This window comes from Gopherus evgoodei, chromosome 8, assembly GCF_007399415.2.
Source record: "Gopherus evgoodei ecotype Sinaloan lineage chromosome 8, rGopEvg1_v1.p, whole genome shotgun sequence".
NCBI classification, from domain to species: Eukaryota; Metazoa; Chordata; order Testudines; family Testudinidae; genus Gopherus; species Gopherus evgoodei.
Genome location: NC_044329.1, coordinates 38,912,486 through 38,933,368, shown reverse-complemented (window position 1 = coordinate 38,933,368; position 20,883 = coordinate 38,912,486). Strand labels below are relative to the sequence as shown.

The following is a 20,883-nucleotide window of genomic DNA, read 5'->3' as shown; positions in this document are numbered from 1 at the left end:
TTCCTCAGGTAGGGAATAACCAAAGTGCTCCGAGACCGCCCGGCAGAACAAAGACAAGAAGAAGGGAAACAACAGTACTTGCCGTGTGACTGCCTGGCCCGGCTCTCGGCGCCTGATTTTCATCCCGGTCCCTGTCAGATTTCCTCTCTCCTTTCCTTCTTTTTTGTTACATCAGATGTTTACAAATCCCATCAGGGCAAAAGAATCCGCGTCAGAGGGGTAAACATTCCGATATTGTCTGTTTCCTAACGGCCGTTCCCTTTTCTCAGCCAGACTGTGAAGGTCTCTCTGCTATTTCCTCTGTGATCTGCGCTGTGTGACGGAGCAATCGCAGCGCAGGAGACTCGGATGGATCTCCGGCTCCAGCCCTGGCTCCGCATTGGCCAACAGCGGCACTCCGAGTCTCAACGGGAGAACTGCAATAGCAGCGATTTTATCAAGGCGCCGCTGCAGCTCTACTCACAATCATGCTTGTTTTGTGTTTTTTTTCCTTCCAATTTGCATGGAAATGCAAAACATGTAGTATACCAAAAACAATGCCGTGAAGCATAAACAATGGTGTTTCTTAACATAAGAATAAATGTAAAATATAAATGCTTTTTAATATATTATGTTTGTGTCTATTTACTGATAGTGTAAAACTTACAATTCTTGAGATTTCTTTGCCTTTGTTTACATATATTTGCGTGTATGTGTGGGTCTACGTCTTGGTGTGTGTCTATGTAATGAATATGTACAAGAACAACAATTTCCATGTAATAACCACATCATCTGCAAACACTCCTAAGTGTAAGATTTAGCAAAGCACAGTTCTAAAGCGTTTGACAGAAAGCTATAGTTTTTAAACCCAATAGCACGAGTGATTGCGGGTTCAAAACATAAATCTAAACTCCCAAGCAAAACTATTTTCGTGCCCTTATTGTCACTTTTAGTTTATCTTTCTTTCTAAACTTATCTGCCCACTCACAATACAAATGTTGTTTCTAAAAAGTACTAAGAAAATTTCTCGAGTTGAAATATAATGAAAAACCAGACCCTTTTCTCTCACAGAACCGCGCTAAAGAACACTTTAATAGTTTTCCAGACAAACAAAAAACTAAACAGGAATGGAAAAGTGAAATGAGTCCTAGTGAATCAATGTATTCAAAGTCTTCCCAGTGATACAAAGACAAAAGAGATCGTCAAATAATGAAAGTATAATCATGTGCCTACTATACAAACATTTGAGTTAGCCTTTCTCTGATTGCTTTAAACAATGTGCTATGGAAACATATATTACTATTTTAATAAAAAATGCAATAAATGTTAGAATCTTCTCTTTTATTGGACCCACTTCTGTTGGCGAGAGAGAAAAGCTTTCGAGCTTACACCGAGCTCTTCTTCTGACCTGTAATTTCGAATGCTTGTCTTTCTCACCAACAGAAGCTGGTTCAATAAAAGGCAATACCTAACCCATCTTGTCTATCTAATATCCTGGAACCAACTCAGCTACAACAACGCTGCATACAGAATATTTTCGGTAATGCTAACTACATGCTATAATAAGCTATTACTGTAATGTGTCATCAATTTCTCTCAAATACTCATGGCTCAATATAAGAGAAAAGAACATTATTCTTGCAGCAAGTTTAAAAGACTGTGGAAATAGTCACTTCTTAATCAAAGATTTACATAACTTTAGCTTCATGATTATGCACTTCTACCCTGCATTATTTGCAATACGGAAAGTCAGATGAAATCATATTTGGAGCTAAATACCCTGCTTTATAAAAATAAGTTAATATTGAGAACAGTGCTATCACTGAAACATTTTGCCCTTCAGTAACATTCTTATTCTCTCTGATCTATGTTTCTCTGTTTCTAAGAATATAGGAAAATTTCCTTACTTTGTAATATCTGAAGTAAGGTAACTCATATAGTATCACAGATTAAAGGCAGATTCAAGTTTTTAACAAACCACCTTTTCATGAGAACTGCAAAAGGGAATTAGGAAATCTGTTTTCTAAATGGGTTCTCAACATAAATATTATTACATAAAATATATTTATAAATACTTATCCGTCCAATACTCTGAGGGCAACATGGACTCCAAACTCAATTCCGAATGACATGCCAGAGTCTGGTTCGGATAATCAAAGCTTTACAATAAAAACATCTAGTATAAACGAGACTTTCCCTCTCTCTCTCTCTCTCTCTGACCCCCAACATTCTCTCTAATACAGGCCCCCAAACACTTGATGCACTCAGTAATTCTCTAGCGATTAACAGGTAGCTACATTTACAAATAGGAATCACAAGATTAAGCAGATATTAGCTGACCCGAATGGACGACTGATCCCTGTTATTGTCTAACTCTTCAGTAAGTAGGATAGGATACTTAATCTCACAAGAGTGCTGACTAGTCAGAGTATTTGCATAATTTGGGGAAAGTTGAACTGGCTCTTTCTGGAGTCCGTGGTTAGAGAAACGTCATGTGAGTAGGAGTGAAGAAAAGCTCTGACTCCATCGAGCCCCACAAACTGCGAGACGGGAACTCCACTGAAAGTCACACTCGAGGAGTCAAACAGCTGCGAGTTTCTCCACCTGTGGAGCCTTAGAGCCACTAACACTATGATAAAGGTAAAGAACAAGCAGGAAACCGAAGCCACAGCGATCACAAAGTGGCGCGCTGTCCTGATCTCGCCGCTGTGGAGTCCTACAGAGAAAAGCCCTGGCTCTGTAGCCTTCAGCTGCTGGTAGGAAAGCCAGGTGTTCTGCCTGGAGTCTGCATCCACAGCCACCACCTTAGGGTATGTCTACACTACAGGATTACTCCGATTTTACAGAAACCAGTTTTTGGAAACAGAATGTATAAAGTTGAGTGCACGCAGCCACACTAAGCACATTAATTTGGGGGTGTGCGTCCATGTACCAAGGCTAGTGTCGAATTCTGGAGTGTTGCACTGTGGGTAGCTATCCCATAGCTATCCCATAGTTCCCGCAGTCTCCCCCGCCCATTGGAATTCTGGATTGAGATCACAATGCATGATGGGGCAAAAACAGTGTCACGGGTGATACTGGGTAAATGTCATCAGTCAATCCTCCCTCCGTGAAAGCAACGGCAGACAATCATTTCACACCCTTTTCCCTGGATTGCCCTGGCAGACGCCATAGCATGGCAACCATGGAGCCTGTTTAGCCTTTTTTCACTGTTACCATATGTCTACTGGATGCTGCTTACAGATGCGGTACTGCAGTGCTACACAACAGCATACGCTTCCCTTTGCAAGTTAGCAGAGATGGTTAACAGTCATATTGTACTGTCTGCTGCTATCATGGGTGCTCCTGGCTGGCCTCGGTGAGCTCAGCCGAGGGCACATGGACAAAAATGGGAATGACTCCCCAGGTCATTCCCTTAAGTTTTATCTAATGGAAAGTCAGTCCTGCCTAGAATATCAGGCAAGTCTAGTAAAGAACTAGAGAGGCAAACCGCCGCTCCAGGTCAGAGCCCCAGACATCCTGCAGAAATGATAAGCCGCATGCCATTCTAGGGGATGCCCCTGCAACAATCCCATCTGTTGCTTCCCTCCTCCACCACCCCTCCTGGGCTACCATGGCAGTTATCCCCCCATTTGTGTGATGAAGTAATAAAGAACGCATGAATAAAAAACAACACTGACTTTATTGCCTCTGCAAGCAGAGACAAAAGGGGTGGGGAGGCAGCCTCCAGCTGCTATGATATTCCAGGCAGGACTGAATCTCCATTAGACAAAGCTTAAAGAAGGGAATGACCAGGAGTAATTCCCATTTTTGCCCAGGCGTCCCTGGCTGACCTCACTGAGGCCAGCCAGGAGCACTCACAGGATGATGATGATGGATACCAGTCATATTGTACCATCTGCCATCAGGAAGGGAATGCTGCTGTGTAGCGCTGCAGCACCGTGTCTTCCAGCAGCATCCAGCAGACATACGGTGACACTGAAAAAAGGCAAGAAACGTTTTTTTCTCTTTTCTTTCATGAGGGGGAGGGGTTGACGACATATACCCTGAACCACCCGCAACAATGTTTTTGACCTTCAAGGCTTTGGGAGCTCAGCCAAGAATGCAAATGGTTTTCAGAGAGTGCAGGAACTGTGGGATAGCTTGACTCCTCAGTCCCCCCTCTCTCCCTCTGTGAGCGTCCATTTGATTTTTAGCTTTCCATTATGCTTGTCTCAGCTCCTTAAGTTTCACGCAGCCCTGTGTTGAGTCCCTATTGTGGCCTCTGTCTATCATAGCCTCGGAGATTTTTTTCAAATGCTTTGGCATTTTGTCTTTTGGAATGGAGTTCTGATAGAATAGATTCATCTCCCCATACAGAGATCAGCTTCAGTATCTCCCATAAGGTCCATACTGGAGCTCTTTTTTGATTCTGGGACCGCATGGTCACCTGTGCTGATTGGCGCTCCACGCTGGGCAAACAGGCAATGAAATTCAAAAGTTTGCGGGGCTTTTCCTGTCTACCTGGCCAGTGCATCTGAGTTCAGATTGCTGTCCAGAGAGGTCACAATGGTGCACTGTGGGATAGCACCCAGAGGCCAATACCATCAAATTGTGGCCACACTAAGCCTAATCCGAAATGGTAATACCGATTTCAGCGCTACTCCCCTCGTCAGGGAGGAGTACAGATATCAATATGAAGAGCCCTTTATATCGATAAAAGGGCTTAATTGTGTGGACGGGTGCAGGGTTAATGCGATTTAACACTGCTAAATTTGATATAAATTCATAGTGTAGACCAAGTGACCAGGTAACCTGGCTCGAAGGTGCGAGGGGCCAACTCCACTCCCATGGAGCCATCAGTGGGAAAGGAGGGGTGTAAGATGTGTGGGATGTTGTCATTCTGATCCAGTAGAAAGAGAGTGATGGAGACATTACTGCTGAGAGGTGGGAAACCCCCATTCTGAGCCTGCACTTGGAACCGAATCTCCCAGAACTGTTCATAATCGAAGGAGTGCAGAGCGTAGAGAGCCCCGGTATCGGAGTTAATGGAGATGGAGGAGGAGAGTGGAGCTTCCTGGATCTGACCCTTGGTAAAAGAGTAGGTGACTTTGGCATTATCCCCTCCCCCGGGGTCATGGGCCCTGAGAGAGAAAATGGAGGCTCCTCTCGGGTTATTCTCTGTAACACAGGCCGTGTAGGATGTTTTATTGAAGAAAGGCGCATTGTCCTTCGTGTCTAAAATCCGAAGTGGGGTGGTGGTAGCTGTAGAAAAAAGAGGAGTCCCATTGTCTGTGGCGGTCACTGTGATGTTGTATGCTGCCATCTGCTCCCTGTCCAGGACTCGGTCTGTCACCAGACTGTAATAATTATCCAACGATTTCCTCAGCTGAAAGGGGAGGTTGCTGGGTGTGGCACAGGTGACCTACCTGTTCTCTCTGGAATCTAGATCTTGCACATTTAAAAGGGCGATCACTGGGGAGAGAGTTCTCACGGATCGAGGTGATGAGAGATGTGATTGTCAATTCTGGAGCATTGTCATTCAAATCACTAACAACGATCACAATTTTGGATCTGTCAAAAAGGCCTCCCCTGTCATGGGTTTTCACCTCGATTTCATATAGCAGAGCTTCTTCAATGTCCATGTTCCCCACGATTGTTAATTCTCCCCATCCTTGAATCCAGCTGGAATGTCCATGAAGCTTTATTAGTTATCTTTGTGATTTGAGTATTTGAACATAGAAACATAAGAATGTCCCTACTGGGTTAGACCAAGGGTCCATCTAGGCCAGTATCCTGTCTTACGACAGTGGCCAGTAACAGGTACCCCAGAGGGAATGAACAGATCAGTTAATCATCAAGTGATCCATCTCCTGCCGCTCATTCCCAGCTTCTGGCAAACAGAGGTTAGGGACATCATTCCTGCCCATCCTGGCTAATAGCCATTGATGGACCTATCCCCCAGTACAGTACAGCTGTAGGCAAGTTTACAGATTTTGACATGAATGGATAAATTGTCACTTGGGCCTCTGGGTTGATGAATTTGGGGTCCACTAAGGATTGGTAGATAGCTGACACTTGTGCCCCCATGTCTCTCCACGCGATAACCTTCTTTCCGCCCACTCTCAAAGTTTCCCTTCGCTCCGAGGGTATTTGAGAGGCATCTGGGTCTGGGGATCTTTGGTGTGATGGTGGTGTAATGAACTGCACTCGGTTGGGGTTCTTGGGGCAGTTGGCCTTTATATGTCCCAGTTCATTACATGTAAAGCACCGCCCAGCTGACTGGTCACTGGGCCGAGGTGGGTTGCTGGAGACTGGTGAGGTGGGACAATAGGGTGTCTTGGGCTTTCCTTGGGTTGTAGGTGGGGTCTTGGGTTGCCCCCAGTGATAGGGTTTATTTTCTGTTTGCCCCCTATGACATTCGCTCCCCTTGCTAGTAGCTTTTTTCTTTTCTGCCACTTCCACCCATCTGGCTCCAATCTCCCAGTTTTGGGCTTCCCATCTAGGATGTACCTTTCTATTTCCTCAGGAACACACTCTAAGAACTGTTCCATTTGCATTAGGAGGGACAGCTCGTCCAGAGATTTAACATTTGCTCCTGATATCCAGGCATTCCAATTCTTTCCAATGTGGTAGGCGTGTCAGGTGAATGACACATCTGGTTTCCACCTTAGGGCTCTGAACTGCCGATGGGCATGCTCAGGTGTTAGCTCCATTCTGATTCTGGCCTAGGTTTGAAAAAGTTCATAATCGTTCATGTGTTCCTTAGGCATTTCAGCCGCCACCTCTGCTAAGGGTCCACTGAGCTGTGGCCTCAGCTCTATCATGTACTGGTCTGTAGAGATGTTGTACCCATGGCAGGTCCTTTCAAAATTTTCTAAGAAGGCCTCAGTGTCATCACCTGCCTTGTAGGTGGGGAATTTTCTGGGATGGGAAACAGTACGTGGAGAAGGGTTGTTAGGGTTGGCTGGAACATCTGGCTTAGCCTTTGCTAATTCCAGGGCCTGCTGGTGGGCCTCCCTTTAGATCTCCAGCTCTTTTTCTTTCATCTCCAGCTCTTTTTCTTTCATCTCTATAGCTCTCCTGCGGGCAGCCTCTTTGACTTTTTCTTCTGCGTCCAGCCTAGCCATTTGCTGTTTAACTGCTTTCCTGGCACTCATTTTTCTGCTTTCTTGTGCTGCCCGCACCCCTCTGCAGCTCAGGCTGCTTGGTTAGCAGAGATTTTCTAACTAGCTATACCTGAGAGCTAGAAAGAAAGAAAACAATTCACTTGTAAATGCCTTTTGCTGGCTGTCTGCTGGCTCACAGCTTGAAGCCTCCTCTTAACAAAGACCCTTGTTAAAAAAACTTAACACCTCTGCCCTCAGCTGCTTTCCAAGCAGCTAGAAAGGAGAGAAAAAAAATCCTACTGACTTTTGGGTCCTAGAAATCCCAACGCTGCTCACCACGTCAAGGGTTTTTTCCCCACTTTGAACTTAAGCGTCCAAAAAGTGGGGACCTGCATGATCACTTTTAAGCTTAATTACCATCTTAAATTTGGTACTCTGCCACCAGCCAAAAATATAGTGTTTGGCACACTTACTGTTCCCCCAGAACCTTCCCTGGGGAACCCAAGACCCAAACCCCTTGGGTCTTAAAACAAGGAGAAATAAACCATCCCCCCTCTTGCCCCCCCCAGACTTTCCCCTCCCTGGGTTGCCCTGGGAAGCGACACAGATCCAAACTCCTTAGATCTTAACACAAAGAGGAATTAACCATTCCCTTCCTTTTCCCCCACCAATCCCTGGTGAGTTGCTTACAGGGTACTCAGACTCATATAGCCTAGAGGGACTCCCCCTACTGCAGCCTGAGATTCAAAATTACAGCAAACAGAGGTAAAAATCCTTCCAGTAAAAGACACATTTACAAGTTAAGAAAACAAACATAAGACTAATCTGCCTTGCCTGGCTATACTTCCAGTTTTGAAACATGAAAGACTGATTCAGAAAGATTGGGAACACCTGGGTGTACATCTGGCCCCTCTTAGCCCCAAGAGCGAACAACAAACAAAACAAAGAGCACAAACAAAGACTTCCCTCCACCAAGATTTGAAAGTATCTTGTCCCCCCATTGGTTCTCTGGTCAGGTGTCAGCCAGGTTCACTGAGCTTCTTAACCCTTTACAGGTAAAAGAGACAATAACCCTTAACCATCTGTTTATGACACAAGAGCATTGTCATTCACATCACTGACCACAACAACTTCTGATCTGTCAAAATGGCCTCCCTCGTCATGCGCTTGCACCTCAATTTCATGTAACGCAAATTCCTCAAAGTTCAGGTTCCCCACAAATGTTATTCCTCCCTTCTTTGAATCCAACTGGAATATTTTCAACGCTTTCTCTGTTATTTTCCTGAATGAGTATTTTATCTCTTTGTTGACTCCTTCATTTAGATCGGTGGCTTTTACTGTAACCACTCTGGAATCTTTCTGCAAATTTTCCAAAATGTTCACTTTCTAGACAGGCTCACTAAAAACGGACACATTGTCATTTGCATCACGAACGATAATTATAATTTGCACAGTGAGAGACCTGACTGGATCCTCCCATCTCTAGCTGTGAGGACTAGATCGTTAACAGCTTTTTCTTCTCTGTCCAAAGACTTTTCCAGTACCAATTCAGCATATTTTACTCCATTTGATCCATTTTGCACCCCGAGAGAAAAGTGCCTATTACTGCAGAGCTGCTAGCTCTGGAGAGTATTAGTTTAAAAATCTATGTTCTGCACTTCTGGGAGAAGAAATTGCGATTCTGGAGCTGTTGTTTCACTATTTTTTATCTCAATTTCTTCTGATTATCGGAAGCTGGGAGCATTGTTATTTATATCTGTGATTTCAATTTCAACTCATTTTATCCTCCAGTATAACCTCATTGTTTAACAGACACTCCGTTCCAGCCTGCCACAGATCTGCTCACTGTCTATTCTTTTCGTGGTGATTAAATGCCCTCTCAAAATTCAAAGCAAAATACTGAGTTCTACCTTTGGACACAAAGCAGATGTTGTGGTCTAAGAGCTGCTTTACATTCAGCCCCAGATCCTTTGCCACATTCCCCATGAAAGATTCTTTCTCCATTTATGCTGGAATCAAATAGTAAATCTGCCCAGACACTGCCTTCAAAATGGTAACCAATATAAATCAGAACAGAGCTTGCCCTTTTCAGTGCCAGAGCCTTTGTGTATCTCCCATTCCTGCGGAGATGTGGAGAAGCATCTGATTCTCCGTCAGGGAAAAGGTTTCTGTTTAGATTTTATCTTTGGGTAAATGTTTCCGAAAATATCAATAATTAAATCAAATCCAATTTAAGCGAATATTGTTCTTTACTGTCGTCCAGACCTGGTGTGTGTGTGAATCTGTTCACGCTATGTTCTGTACTAACTAACTGTGGGCTAGGCTGGCTGGATTTCATTGCATTTCTGCCCTTGATTGGTGAACAGGAGCACTCAGAGCCTCAATCAATAAATGCAGTATCTCCACACTGGAAATTTTAAACCAGAATTTATATTTGAGATTTAATATTGTAAATAAGCCACTTTCTGTTTCTTTGATAAATATACCTGATGCCAAGGGAAGGAACAAAATGTTGGATGCTGAGGGTCCAACTGACAATTCACCTTTCAGTATGATTCACTGCAGTTTCTCCTTTAGCCAGTTCCTTATCCACCTTTCAATTTTCATATTAATCCCTATCTTTTCCAATTTAACTAATAATTTCTCACGTGGAACTGTATCAAATGCCTTACTGAAATCCAGATAGATTAGATCTACTGCATTTCCTTTGTCTAAAAAAATCAGTTATGTTCTCCAAGAAGGAGATCAGATTGGTCTGGCATGATCTACCTTTTGTAAAACCATGTTGTATTTCATCCCAGTTACCATTTACCTCTTCGTCCTTATCTACTTTCTCTTTCAAAATTGGTTCCAAGGCCTTGAATACAATTTAGGTCAAACTAACAGGCCTGTAGTTTCCTGGATCACTTTCTCTCCATTCTTATAAATAAGTACTATATTAGCAATTTTCTAATCATAGGTTATGACCCCCAAGTTTACAGATTCATTCAGTTGCACTCTGTCCACCACTTAATCTTTCACGACAAGTTGTGAGATCCCAAGTCACTGACCACTTCAAAAATTTGAAATGTTTCCAGAGAAATATTTCCTTTCCCCATCTAAATGTACAGTATGCTCCTTTGCCACTAGAAATATTTAAATGGTCCCAGACCCACCACAGATACTATTCTATCATGCACCAGTGACAGTTCTAAGGTTCACCACCTGGGGATCCTGAATGGCTGTAAGTAGATCTATGTTACGGAAAAGGAGAAGTTTCACATTCCCATTGGGAATGAAAGCTTGCTCTTAACTCTGGAAAATGGCACAAAGAAATTTCCCCAAAACATGACATTTGTATGTATATAAAGGCTTTTGGAGGAGATTTCTAAACATACATATAACTCCTTGTGAACACTGAACATTGGCTCAGGGTAGCTAAGAGAAATCTGGTGTTACAACTGCAAATAAAGAAAAATTGCCCTATAATATTTTTTTAATCTCACAAATATTTGGAAAAGTGTTTTTCCCCTTTAAATTGTGTGGCATATTCAGAATAACTAACAGTGTTATGTAAAGATTTTATTATCACTTCCTTATCATGATACATCAAGGCTCTGCCACTGTTGAGTAATAAAATCATAAAAATTTATGCCATTAAAACATCTGTATCACACCACCACCCAACACAATGCTATAATAGAAAGACATTACCCAAAGAACAAGAGTATCTTTCTATACTTGCAGCTATAACAACTTCCCAAGATCTTACAGAATCACAGAATTGTAGGACTTGAAGGGACTTCTAGAGGTCATCTAGTGCAATCCCCTACAATCATGGCAGGACTAAGTATTATCTAGACCATCCCTTGTGGGTGTTTGTGTAATCTGGTCATAAAAATCTCCAACAGTGGAGATTCCATAACCCCGCTAGGCAATTTATTCCAGTGCTTAACCACAATGACAATTAAGAAGTTTTTCCTTATGACCAATCTAACCTGCCTTTGCTGCAACTTAAGACCATTGCTCTTGTCCTAGCCTCAGAAGTTAAGGAGAACAATTTTTCTTCCTACTCCTTGTAACAAACTTTTATGTACTTGAAAACTGTTATGTTCCCTTTCAGTCTTCTCTTCTCCAAACTAAACAAACCCAATTATTTCAATCTTCCCTCATAGATCATGGTTTCTAGACCTTTCATAATTTTTGTTGCTCTTCTCTGGACTTTCTCCATTTGTTCACATCTTTCCTGAAATATGGCACCCAGAACTGGACACAATACACCAGTTGAAGCTAATCCATGCCGAGTAGAGTGGAAGGATTACTTCTCATGTCTTGCTTACAAGACTTCTGCTAATACATCTGTGATGCATAGCTAGAAAGGGGTTAAACATCCTGCAAAATAAATAACCATCAAAAGACAATGTTATTGTCTATGTTTGTGTTTTTGTGTATTTTGTGTATGAGTCGGGTCAACTATGTAATCAATAGTCTCTGTCTATGCTGTATTCTGATAATTCAGAGTCAAAAGAATATCCTATCATTTAAATGAATTGTAAACAGGAGATATCTCGGTATTCATCTCTCTTTGAAATGTACTGTGAATGGTGGAGGAACAAGCAAATGGCCTTATGTTAATTCATACAGCTAAGTACCGGTGATGGATCACCTTCAAAGTCATTCTAATTACCTTTTGTTCCCTGAGGAACTCCAACTTGTCCGAAAGACATAAAATTGTATAAAAGATGCTTGGGTCCTGATTCTGTCATCTCAGATCTGCTTAGGCTTCATCAGGGGAAGTTTGAATCTCAAGACTGATGTCCAAGTTATGCTGGTATACCTTGAATATGAGATCTGGATATTGGACTATAACCTATGAACTATTTCTGAAAGAATCTTTGCAACTACAAAGCTCACCATCTCTGCTACAAATATGAACCTTGATGAATTGAACTCATGTCTGTATGTATATTGATCTTTTAACCATAATCTCTCTCTCTTTTGTTTTTTAATACATTTTAATTTAGTAAATAAGAATTGGCTGCAGTGTGTATTTGGGTAAGATCTGAAACATTCATTAACCTGGGAGATAATGTGTCTGATCCTTTGGGATTGGAAGAACCTTTTCTTTTATATGATGAAATAAGATTTACAGAAATTTTCATCAAATTTGACATGGGTACCTGGATAGAGGCCTGAGGCTGGATCACTTTAAGGGAACTGTGTTGTTTGGACATCTGAGTAACAGTAAGGTAATAAAGAAGCTGTTTATGTTGGTTTGGTGAATCTAAGTATTGGAATATCCACCAGCTTTATGGGGATTGTCTACCCCATTCTTTACAGTTCACCCTTATTGAGTGACCATAGCTGGCTCCCAACTAGGACCCTGGTCACAACATCCCAGAATGATATTCACTTTTTTTTGCCACAGTGTTACACTTTCGACACATATTTAGTTTAAGATCCACTATGACCCCTAGATCCCTTTCTGCAGTACTCCTTTCTAGAAAGCCATTTTCCATTTTGTATGTGTACAACTGATTGTTCCTTCCTAAGTGGAGAACTTTGCATTTGTCCTCATTAAATTTAATCCTATTTACTTCAGATCATTTCTCCAGTTTGTCCAGATAATTTTAAATTGTAATCCTATCCTCCAAAGCACTTGCAACCCCTCCCATCTTGGTATTAACCAGAAACTTTATAAGTATACTCTCTATGCCATTATCTAAATAACTGATGAAGATATTGAACAGAACCAGACCCAGAACTGATCCTTGTGGGAACCCACTTGATATGCCCTTACAGGTTGACTGTGAATGACTGATAACTTCTCTCTGTGATGGTTTTCCAATCAGTTATGCATCTACATTATAGTAGCTCCATCTAGGTTGTATTTCCATAGCTTGTTTATGAGAAGGTCATGTGACATGGTATCAAAAGCCTTCCTAAAGTTAAGATATACCACATGTACCACTTCCACACTAATCACAAGGCTTGTTTCACTGTCAAAGAAAGCTATTAAATTGGTTTGACACAATTTTTTCTTGACAAATCCATCCTGACTGTTACTTATCACCTTTTTATTTCTAGGTGTTTGCAAATTGATTGCTTAATTATTTGCTCCATTATCTTTCAAGGTACTGAAGTTAAGCTGACTGGTCTGTAATTCCCCAGAATGTCATTATTTCCCTTTTTTAGATTGGCACTATATTTGTCCTTTCCAGTCCTCTGGAATCTCTCCCATCTTCCATGACTTTTCAAAGATAATTGCTAATGGATCAGATATCTTCTGAGTCATCTCCTTGAGTATTCTAGGACAGTGTCTCTCAACCTTTCCAGATTACTGAACCCCTTTCAGGAGTCTGATTAGTCTGATGCCGCCCCCTCAGGTTTCATCTTACTTAAAATCTTACAAAATCAGACCAAAAAATACACAAATGTCACAGCACACTATCACTGAAAAATGCTTACTTTCTCATTTTTACCATATAATTATAAAATAAAGAAACTGGAATATAAATACTGTATTTACATTTCAGTGTATAGTATACAGAGCAGTATGAACAAATAATTGCCTATGAAATTTTAGTTTGTTCTGACTTTGCTAGTGCTTTTTATGTAGTCTGTTGTAAAACTAGGCAAATATCTAGATGAGTTGATGTACCTGCTGGAACACCTCTGAGTACCCCTCACTGAGAACCACTGTGCTCAGGCCCTGGTGACTTGAAAGCATCCAACCTGTCTAAATAATTTTAAATTGGTTCCTTCCCTATTTTAGCCTCTGATTCTACCTCACTTTTACTGGCATTCACTATATTAGATGTCCAATCGCTACTAACCTTTTTGGTGAAAACTGAAACAAAAATGTAATTTAGCACTTCTGCCATTTGCACATTTTCTGTTATTGTTCCTCCATCCCCCACCATAGAGTAACAGGCTTACTTTGTCCTTGGTCTTCCTCTTGCTTCTAATGTATATGTAGAATGTTCTCTTGTTATTCTTTATGTCTTTAGCTAATTTAATCTTATTTTGTGCCTTGGCCTTTCTAATTTTATCCCTACATACATGTATTATTTGTTTATATTCACCCTTTGTTTATATTCACCCTCTATTGACATAGTTTCCACTTTTTGTAGGACTCTTTTTTTTTGAGTTTCAGACTATTGAAGATCTCCTGCTTAATCTAGGGTGCTCTCTTGCCATACTTCCTATTTTTCCTACACAGTGGAATAGTTTGCTCTTGTGCCCTTAATAATAATGTCTCTTTCAAAAACTGCCAGCTCTCTTGAACTCTTTTTCCCCTTCAACTTGCTTCCCATGGGATCTTACCTACCAACTCCCTAACTTTGCTACAATCTGCTTTCTTGAAATCCATTATTTTCATTGTGCTGTTTCCCCTCCTACCTTTCCTTAGAATCATGAACTCTACTATTTCATGATCACTTTCACCTAAGCTGCCTTCCACTTTCAAATTCTCAACCAGTTACTCCCTATTTGTAAAAGTCAAATCTAGAATATCTTCTCCTAGAAGCTTTGTACACTTTCTGAAATAAAAAAAAATCTCCAATACATTCAAAGAACTTATTGGACAATCTGTGCCCTAGAACATTAAAAGAGGTTCAGTTATTCAAAATAGGCAGTTTGAAAAGTATGACAAAAATACATGTTTCAGTTAAATAGCTTTCATATTTTTCTCTATTATCAGAGAAAAAGCATATCTTAAAGAAGATACTTAAAAGTTTCTGGAAAATACATTTATTCCAAGGAAAGCTTTTGAATATAGAGGAAAGATGCTAATCTCTTGAAAGTAAGAACTGTCTTGCAGTTAAAACAATGGAAAGGGATTTAGGAGGTATAACTTTTATCCTCAGCTTACTTAATACTTCATTCCTGACTTGCCACTGCTCAGTTACTCCCATTACACCTCACATACTCATGTAAAATGGAGATAACTTTCTCTACCTTGCAGGGATGTTGTGACAAAAAATCCATTCATATTTTGAGACCATGAATAATATGAGGATGATGGAAAGACACCTAGTCTTTCAAAATAAAATCGTGTTTTGCAAAGATAATATGTAAACAATGAAAACAGAAGCTCACCTCCCCAGTAGTCTCCTTCCCACCATGTAAACTGTTACTAGCTCCATTGCCCGTAAATGACATCCAGGAGTTGTCATTGCACAGAATATTCTCTGTTATCTGGGCATTAGGTTTCAGGAAGGTACATTTATTATTCTTTAACTCTGAGGACAAACACAGCTGGTAGGTGTAAGGCAAAGTCTCATCTTCATAGTTTGGTGGGAACACAGAGCCGGTCTTTGGATAAAGGTCAGGACCAAAACACTGAAGCAATTTGGGATTTCCTGACCTTCGCAATTTCATCACAATGGCCAGTGTAACTGTCAGGAGGAACAAAAATGAGATCAAAGCTAAAGCCAGCACCAAGTAAAACTGCAAATCAGACTGAGATGCGAAGTCACCAGATTGGTTGCTCATTTCCGGAATAGCCTCTTGGAAGTTCTCGGCAAACACCAGGTTGAGAGTCACTGTGGCTGACAGAGGCGGCTGCCCGTTATCCTTCACCAGGGTGACCAGCCTGTGCTTCACAGCATCTCTGTCCGCAAAGGCGCGGGCTGTCTGGATCTCCCCGGTGTGCAGCCCCATGCTGAACAGCGTCGGTTCCGTGGCCTGGAGCAGATGGTAGGAGAGCCAGGCATTGTGTCCCGAGTCAGCATCCACCGCCACCACCTTCATCACCAGATAACCTGCCTCGGCAGAACGAGGGACCATCTCAAACAAGGTGGAGCCATCGGCTCCCAGGGAAGGGTACAGGATGCGAGGGGGGTTATCATTCTGATCCACAATAAACACTCTGACGGTGACATTGCTGCTGAGAGGCGGGGACCCACCATCTTGGGCCTTCACTTGCATTTCAAACTCCCGGAATTGCTCGTAGTCGAAGGAGCGCTGCGCATAGATAGCTCCGGTCTGGGAGTTAATGGAGATGTAGGAGGAGAGAGGCACCTCCTGGAGGCTGCTGCTCAGGATGGAGTAAGTGACTCGGGCGTTCCGGTCCAGATCCCGGTCTGAGGCTTCTACACTGAAAATAGAGGCCCCGGAGGGATTGTTCTCTGACACACAGGCAGTGTAGGAAGGTTTTTGAAAGACAGGGGCGTTGTCATTGATATCCGAGATCTGCAACAGGATGGTTTTCCGGGTGGAGAGAGGGGGAGAGCCTTTGTCTGTGGCGGTGATTGTGATATTGTACTCCGGGGTCCTTTCCCTGTCCAGGGGGCTGTCTGTGAGGAGCTTGTAGTAACTGTTTGACGAAACCGCTATTTTAAAAGGCAACTTGTGTTGAATGTGACACGTGACTTCTCCGTTTTCTCCCGTATCTTGGTCACGAACTTTGATCAGAGCTATCACCGTCCCGGGTACTGAGTCTTCAGCTACCGGGTTGGACACAGAAGTAAACGTTACTTCCGGGGCATTGTCGTTTTCATCCAGTATTGTTATTTGAACTTTCGAGTGAGTGGACTGGCCACCCCCGTCCCTGGCTTCTACGCCCAACACGTATTTATGTGTGTCTTCAAAATCCAAATTCCCTGTATTTGTAATTCTGCCGTTCTCGGGATCTAAATGAAATACTTTACGAGCATTTTCCGGAGTATTGCTGAATGAGTATGTGATTTGGGCATTTAACCCTTCATCCTTATCAGCGGCTTTCACCTGAAGCACTAAGGAACCCCGTGGTAGGTTTTCCCTCACACTGACTTTGTAGATCTCCTGAGTAAATTCGGGAGGATTATCATTGGCGTCAGTGACATTAACCCTAATCTGAGCAGTGCCGGATCTGACTGGATCCCCCCCATCCACGGCCGTCAGGATCAAGTGATGAGAATTTTGCTTTTCGCGATCCAAAGATTTTTCCAGCACTAATTCTGGGTATTTATTTCCATCCGGGCTCTCCTTTACAGCCAGGGTAAAATGCGGGTTCTTGCTGATTTGGTAACTCTGCACTGAGTTGATTCCCGTATCTGGATCTTGAGCAGATTCCAGTTGAAATCGCGTACCTGGCAGTGCTAACTCATTGATTTCTAGTTCAATGTTACTCTTGATGAATCGCGGGGCGTTATCATTAATGTCCTGGATTGCTACATTCACATGGAAAACATTCAAAGGATTTTCCACCACCGTTTCGAGTGTCAGGACACAAAGGGGAGTCTCCCCGCATATCTCCTCCCGGTCTATCCTGCCATTCACATACAGGTTGCCATTTTCCCCATTCACACTGAAATATTGCTTTTCCGAACTGACACGGAGCTTCCGCTGCTGCAATTCTCTGGTATTTAATCCCAAATCCTTGGCGAGATTCCCCACAAGGGAACCTTTGGCCATTTCCTCAGGTAGGGAATAACCAAAGTGCTCCGAGACCGCCCGGCAGAACAAAGACAAGAAGAAGGGAAACAACAGTACTTGCCGTGTGACTGCCTGGCCCGGCTCTCGGCGCCTGATTTCCATCCCGGACCCTGTCAGATTTTCTCTCTCCTTTCCTTGTTTGTTTTTTGTTACATCAGATGTTTACAAACCCCATCGGGGCAAAGGAATCCGCGTCAGAGGGGTAAAGATTCCGGTATTGTCTGTTTCCTAACGGCCGTTCCCTTTTCTCAGCCAGACTGTGAAAGTCCCTCGGCTATTTCCTCTGTGATCTGCGCTGTGTGACGGAGCAATCGCAGCGCAGGAGGATCGGATGGATCTCCGGCTCCAGCCCTGGCTCCGCTTTGGCCAACAGCGGCACTCCGAGTCTCAACGGGAGAACTGCAATAGCAGCGATTTTATCAAGGCGCCGGTGCAGCTTATTCGCTTTATTATTAATATTTTTATCATCTAAAGAATATACTCAAATTGCAAAGCACTGTATATTTCCTGTTAACTCTAAACAACTGCATCTCAAAGCATCCCAGAGCAAAATGATACATATATTCTCAAAATTTTTTGTAGATATAGCTCTATATATGTGGAAGCTATAGTATGAAATCTTGTCCTTTTCTACAAGCTAATCCTTTTGATTTTCTGTAGAACAAATAGCTGTCTCATTAATCTAAAAATGAATACAGGTGATTTATAGTTCTAATTATTTTTAAACTATATCAAATGAGTATATAGAAGAACTTTCCAACACTTGCAAAAAGTTCTCGTTCATAAACCACAATCCTCAGATATCCACGTTCACACATATGCTTGGAATCCAGGAAGTGATAATTGTGAAATATTTGACAGAAAGAATTATTTTCTTAATTGAGAAGAGCGGGAACGATTTCGGGTTAATATACCTGATTTAGCATCATAAATAAAACCCATTTCACACTCACATAGATATCCATTTTAAGCTTCTCTTTTTTCCGAAAGAAATCTGCCCATTAAAAATGTGCAACTACAAAAAGATGATGAAGAAGGCGGCTCCACTCTCCTAAGTGATAGTGTACTTAAAAGCTAGGTTATTTCATAAATCCTAATAAACAAAATAAAAGGAGTCCAGAAGAACCCTTAAGCGTTCCATATATAAGGCATCCCTAGAATCGTGGGAATGTTCTCTGGAAAGCCTTGCATACAAAAGCTTTTCCGTGATGCAAATCTAAACTAGGACAATCAATCATGTCAGCACAAATCAGACGTAAATCTATTACTATACACCCATTATACCAAGATATTTCAAGTCAGTTAAGAATGCATCTATATTAATATACAGTGCTATAGAAGCACGTAATTCTTTAAAAGCATAACAAAGAAGTAAAATATTCTCTCTGAAATGTTGAATTAATCAGTCATAAATAAAGGATTCTATAACGTTAGTTTCTGGATTATGTATTTCTATTCTCTCTCTGTATATAAAGAAAATTAGTAAAACCTAAAACTTCAAAACCAAAACCCTCCCTAAGGAACACTGTTTACTCCGAAAAGAGCGGGAAGCCAGACAACAGGAAGTCCAGTTGGAACTTCATTATTAATTATATGTGAAAGGTATTCAGATAATACGATGCTACCTGGCAGCAGAGCAACGATAGATAGATAGATAGATAGATTGATAGATATTGCAATAAAGAAAGTGATCTAACTGTAGGCTTCCAGATTTTGATGCACATATTAATGTACACTATATTATTATTCAGAGCTATGATAACTTCCTCATAAATTGGGAGACGGGAACTCGATGAGTCAAACAGCTGCGAGTTTCTCCACCGGCGGAGCCTCAGGGCCACTAACACTATGAGAAAGGTAAAGAACAAGCAAGAAACAGAAGCCACAGTGATCACCAAATACAAGGTGAGGCTGGACTGGGGGTCTACAGGAGCTGAGAGGCTGCTTAAATCGGAGAGGATTTCGGGGATGCTGTCAGCCACCACCACCGTGACAGTGGCCGTGGCAGAGAGAGGGGGCCGCCCGTTGTCCTTCACTAAAACCACCAGACTTTGCTTGAGCGCATCTTTGTCGAGAAAGTAGCGCGCCGTCCTGATCTCGCCGCTGTGGAGTCCCACAGAGAAGAGCCCCGGCTCTATAGCCTTCAGCAGCTGGTAGGAGAGCCAGGTGTTCTGCCCGGAGTCTGCATCCACCGCCACCACCTTAGTGACCAGGTAACCGGGCTCAGAGGAGCGAGGGGCCAACTCCACTCCCGTGGAGCCATCGGTGGGAAAGGAGGGGTGTAAGATGTGCGGGCTGTTGTCATTCTGATCCAGTATAAAGAGAGTGACGGAGACATTACTGCTGAGAGGTGGGGAACCCCCATCCTGAGCCTGCACTTGGAACCGAATCTCCTGGAACTGTTCGTAATCGAAGGAGCGCAGAGCGTAGAGAGCCCCAGTCTCGGAGTTAATGGAGATGGAGGAGGAGAGCGGAGCTTCCTGGATCTGACCTTCGGTAACAGAGTAAGTGACTGGCGTTTTCTCTCCCGCCCCCGGCGCCGGCGCCACCCGTCCGGGTCATACCCCCTCAGGGAGAAAACGGAGGCTCCTCTTGGGTTATTCTCAGTGACGTAGGCGGTGTAGGATGTTTTATCGAAGAGCAGCAAAGAATCCTGTGGCACCTTATAGACTAACAGGTTTTGGAGCATGAGCTTTCATGGGTGAACACCCACTTCCTCAGATGCATGCGGTGGAAATATCCAGGGGCAGGTATATATATGCTAGCAAGCACGCTAGAGATAACGAAGTCAGTTCAATCAGATAGGATGAGGCCCTGTTCTAGCAGTTGAGGTGTGAAAACCAAGAGAGGAGAAACTGGTTCTGTAGTTGGCAAGCCATTCACATTATCGAAGAGGGGACCGTTGTCGTCCGCGTCTAAAATCTGGTGTGGGATCGTGGTGACTGTACAAAGAGGAGGAGTCCCATTGTCCGTGGCGGTCACTGTGATGTTGTACGCTGCCACCTGCTCCCTGTCTAGGGCTCGGTCTGTCACCAGACTGTAATAATTATCGAAGGGTTTCTTCAGCTGGAAAGGGAGGTTGCTGGGGTTGGAGCACCCGATCTCCCCGGTCTCTCCTGAATCCCGATCTTGTACATCGGGGATCGAGCTGATAAGAGACCTAAGAGCGATTTCCGGAGCGTTGTCATTCACATCACGGGCCACAACGACAACTTTTGATCTTTCAAAAAGAACTTCCCGTCATGCGCTTGCACTTCAATTTCATATCACGCAGATTCCTCAAAGTCCAGGTTCCCCACGAGTGTTAGATCTTCCGTCTTCGAGTCCAAGCTTTATCAGTTGTCTTTCTAACTGAATACTGCATTTCTTTATGGATTCCTTCATCAGGATCAGGCGCTTTCACTGTCACCGCCGTGAA

The 20,883-nt window shown here is 42.7% G+C and overlaps 2 protein-coding genes across 2 annotated transcripts in view; both read right to left on the bottom strand.

Moving 5' to 3' along the window:
* Positions 1–2,310: 2,310 nt before the first annotated feature.
* LOC115656189 (protocadherin gamma-B1-like) lies at positions 2,311–17,796 on the bottom strand. The gene is given in 4 exon segments (XM_030572595.1): positions 2,311–2,426; positions 2,429–2,668; positions 6,902–6,934; positions 15,527–17,796. Coding segments are annotated over 4 exon segments (2,430 nt in total). The 5' UTR covers positions 17,568–17,796.
* LOC115656185 (protocadherin gamma-B5-like) overlaps positions 17,740–20,883 on the bottom strand; it is an 18,593-nt gene continuing 15,449 nt past the window's right edge. Inside the window, exons 4-6 of the mRNA XM_030572587.1 lie at positions 20,366–20,625; positions 19,249–19,956; positions 17,740–17,864 (exon numbers count right to left, since the gene is read on the bottom strand). Of these exons, the coding sequence (XP_030428447.1) occupies positions 17,740–17,864; positions 19,249–19,956; positions 20,366–20,625 (1,093 nt within the window). The remainder of the gene's footprint in view (positions 17,865–19,248; positions 19,957–20,365; positions 20,626–20,883) is intronic.